The sequence below is a fragment of the Blennius ocellaris genome (genome assembly GCF_963422515.1).
Source record: "Blennius ocellaris genome assembly, chromosome: 2".
NCBI lineage: Eukaryota > Metazoa > Chordata > Actinopteri > Blenniiformes > Blenniidae > Blennius > Blennius ocellaris.
This window is the reverse complement of record NC_137651.1, coordinates 19,086,204-19,089,554: the sequence shown is the minus strand read 5'-3', so window position 1 is coordinate 19,089,554 and position 3,351 is coordinate 19,086,204. Positions and strand designations below refer to the sequence as shown.

The window sequence follows — 3,351 nt, the reverse complement described above, 5'->3', positions numbered from 1 at the left end:
TCAAACAAGGCTAATTGGGGAATGTCAGCATGTGTTTGGCTGTACATTTTTTAACGTGGCCACCCTGGGAAGACAACCTTTAGATATCATTGGGGTTTTTTCTCAAAAGTTTCTGCATCAGTTTGATTATGTAAAATAAAAAAAAACAAAAAATAAAAACAAAGCAGCTCTGGAAAAGTAAGAGATCACAGGAAATACAAGACTGAGTCTAGCAGGAAGAATTAACATAAGCCTGGACTCTCATCAGTTCTTGTGCTTAAACAAGTCATTTTCAAGGCTGTCTATGGAAGCAATTCAGACAACTCAAAGATTACTGAAGGTATGCTGATGCTGTGCTTGTGGCACGATAATAATGATTTCTTTTTTTTTTTTTTAACTGATTTGAATATGGTCCAGCCCAGACTTTCTTATCCAACGAGGATTCTGCTTTCCTAACAATGTGATTGTACATAACTGTTATGAGTCCTGTTGTCCCCACATGTGGCCATTTGTTAAGTTCAAAAGTGATGTTCTTGTAGGAAATGTAGAAGCAATACCCTTTGTTCAAATCATCGAGCATCAGCGGATCAGTTTACTTCAACACAAAATGTCCTGAAACAACAAATGTGAAGAGAGATTAACTCAGCTGATTCGTTGTTCAACTGACATGATTATGAAATTCACGAATCCCAAGTTCACTTCCATATCTCTAAAACAGCAACAAACAAAACCAAAAAAGAAAAAAAGAAAGAAGAAAAATCTTGGGTTCTTCACAATACTTCGATTTTGTTCAATTTTCCTACTTCGTCCCCCATTCTCCTTCCATCCTCATAACCTATTTTCTTTATTTACAAGACCTGAAACTTCCAGGAGTTCTGGTCTTTGTAGTCCAGACAGTCAGCAGCATTAAAGTTGAGCTTCCAGGCAGCTTGGTCTTTGTAATCTAGACAGTCGACGGCTCCGAAGCCCAGCGAGGCGGCTGTGTAGCCCTGGGAGGAGAGCGATGCGGGAGACTGGCTGAGAGGCCCGCCCATCGAGGAGGCCGTGATGGGGCTCAGGGCACCGCCAGTGCCCGACAGCTGCGGGTGCATCGGAGAGAGGTAGGAGCTACAGTCCAGGCCAGTGAAGTAAGAGGAGGAGCCTGCGTAGCTCTGACTGTATGCCGGTGCCTGGGTGTAGGTCATAGGGTAGGTGGAGGTGCGCTGCATGCAGGGAGTGGTGGAGGCGGACAGGGGGTCTGGCAGAGGGGAGATGGAGGCTGGGCTCCAGATGGACACTGTGGCACTGGCAGAACTAGAGCTGGGGGTGATGGCAGTGCCTGGAGGGGGAGGCGGAGGGCTGTAGGGTCCGTTGGTGGCGTTGGCACTGGCCTCGGCGTTGGCCTCGCGGGTGGGAGAGGCCTTCTTCTTGGGGGGCCGTGGTTTGGACTGGCCTGTGCTCTGTTGCTGCTGCTGGCGGCACTTGGCACGACGGTTCTTGAACCAGACCTGTGAGCCGGAGAGAAAATAAGGATGAGCAATTCATCATAGACAAACAACTACATAATTACTATTTATTCATCTCTTTCTGCACATTGCTTTGTTTCCTGCTGCCAAATGTTTAATACTCCTTGTGAAACACACAATATGAAGCTTTTTCCTTTCATACCTGGACTCTAGACTCTGGCAGGTTGATCTTGAGGGCCACCTCCTCCCTCATGAAGATGTCTGGGTAGCGCGTTTTGGCAAACAAAGCCTCCAGGATGTCCAGCTGTGCACGTGTGAAGGTGGTGCGTTCCCGACGCTGTTTACGTGGGGTACCTTCAAGAAAAACGGAACAAAAACATTATTGTTAATACAAGCTGTACCTCTGGTTAATCAGATTAATACGAAAACTGGTAAATGACATAGTAAATGATTTTACAAAATGCATGTAGATTACACAGAATCTAAGAACTTTTTCTTTAAAATAATTTGTAAAAATGTTGAATTGATCATTATTATGATCATTATATCATCCAACGTTTTCTCTTTAAATAAATAACTCCCCCTTTTTAACTTTATAAGTATCTTAAAATTGCTGCATGTTCTTTTATATTACTCTACATGTTTATAAAATATCACTAAAATACAATTTAACAAAATTTAATTTTGCAATCTTTGGTCAATGTATCATTCTCAAACAGTATTTCCATTAGATAGATCGAATTTACATTTTACTGGATCGAATAAATTCATAATAAATGTATTGTGCTTGTTTATTCCTCAAGTAGGGCAGTAACAATCGAACTATTCAAATCGAAAAAACGAAAGTCACTTAAATGCGTATATTTAAAAAAAAAAAAAAAAAAAAAGCTGTTTAAATTTCAGACTCCTAATCTGCGACAAGAGGGCCGATCTTTGTTACGCGCCGTCTGTCACTGGTGCCAAACCTCGGCATCGTTTCAGAAACAGTCTTCTCTAAGAAGACAGATGCTGATCAGAGAATGTAGCTCAAAAAAGTCTTCATCCAAAGGGGGAAAAACACACACACACATACACACAAATATAATACAATGACAGTCCTTCTGTAAATAGGTTATTTTAAAAGAGCAACAGATTGGAGTTTGTTTTAATTCGGTGTGAGAACCGGCTGCCTTTCCATTCACACACATTTTCATTGTTTTTTGACTCTGTAATCCGCTGGACTTATAGGTCAAGTGAACACATGTTCTTATAGCTAAAGAATCACATTGTCATAAAGCGTAAATTTAATAATAGACAAACTTCATGCTAATACATTTGGGGTTTACATTTTGGATTTTTTTTTTTTTTTTGCAGTTTTCTGAGAATCTCTTAGGCTAAATGTTTCAGTTTTTCCCTTTAAAAAAAAGTCGCAACAATAACAATGGAAAGGTTGAAAACATTCAATTTAAAAGTCAAAGACTATTACTTACTGGGGTATCCAACGGCGGCGGAGTGGAGCAGATCCATGCCCGGGCCGGACAGCGTTAACCCGTTCACGGCGTAATGGGGTTGCTTAATGTAGGACATCATGCCTCCTGCCGGCTTTAAAACACTCCCTCACTCCCTCACTCTCTCTCTCCTTCTCTCAGGCCGGGGGCCGGGTCTCCCAACTAGTCTCTAGGGGGTGTCTCTCTCTCTCTCTCTCTCTCTCTCTCTTTCTCTCTCTCTCTCTCTCTTTCTCTCTCTCTCTCTCGCTCTCTTTCTTGTTTTTCTTTCCCCTGCCTTGTTTGTCACTTACTTGTTGTTTTTGCAGTTTTTCGTGGCAGCACTGTCCTGTACAACTTCTATCTGACTTGGTGCGTCTGTGTCCACGCGCAACAGTACAGGCGCGCCTTGACACCTGTTCCTGCCCGACGCGTAAAATACAGCAAATTTAAGAACTTAATGT

The 3,351-nt window shown here is 42.3% G+C and overlaps 1 protein-coding gene across 1 annotated transcript; it reads right to left on the bottom strand.

Moving 5' to 3' along the window:
- Positions 1-827: 827 nt before the first annotated feature.
- LOC308141709 (homeobox protein otx5-like) lies at positions 828-2,993 on the bottom strand (the record flags this gene model as incomplete). Its single annotated transcript, XM_080511918.1, has 3 exons — positions 828-1,466; positions 1,627-1,778; positions 2,894-2,993. The coding sequence occupies 3 exons, from the start codon at positions 2,991-2,993 to the stop codon at positions 828-830; spliced, it is 891 nt and encodes a 296-aa protein (XP_080368044.1).
- Positions 2,994-3,351: the final 358 nt, after the last annotated feature.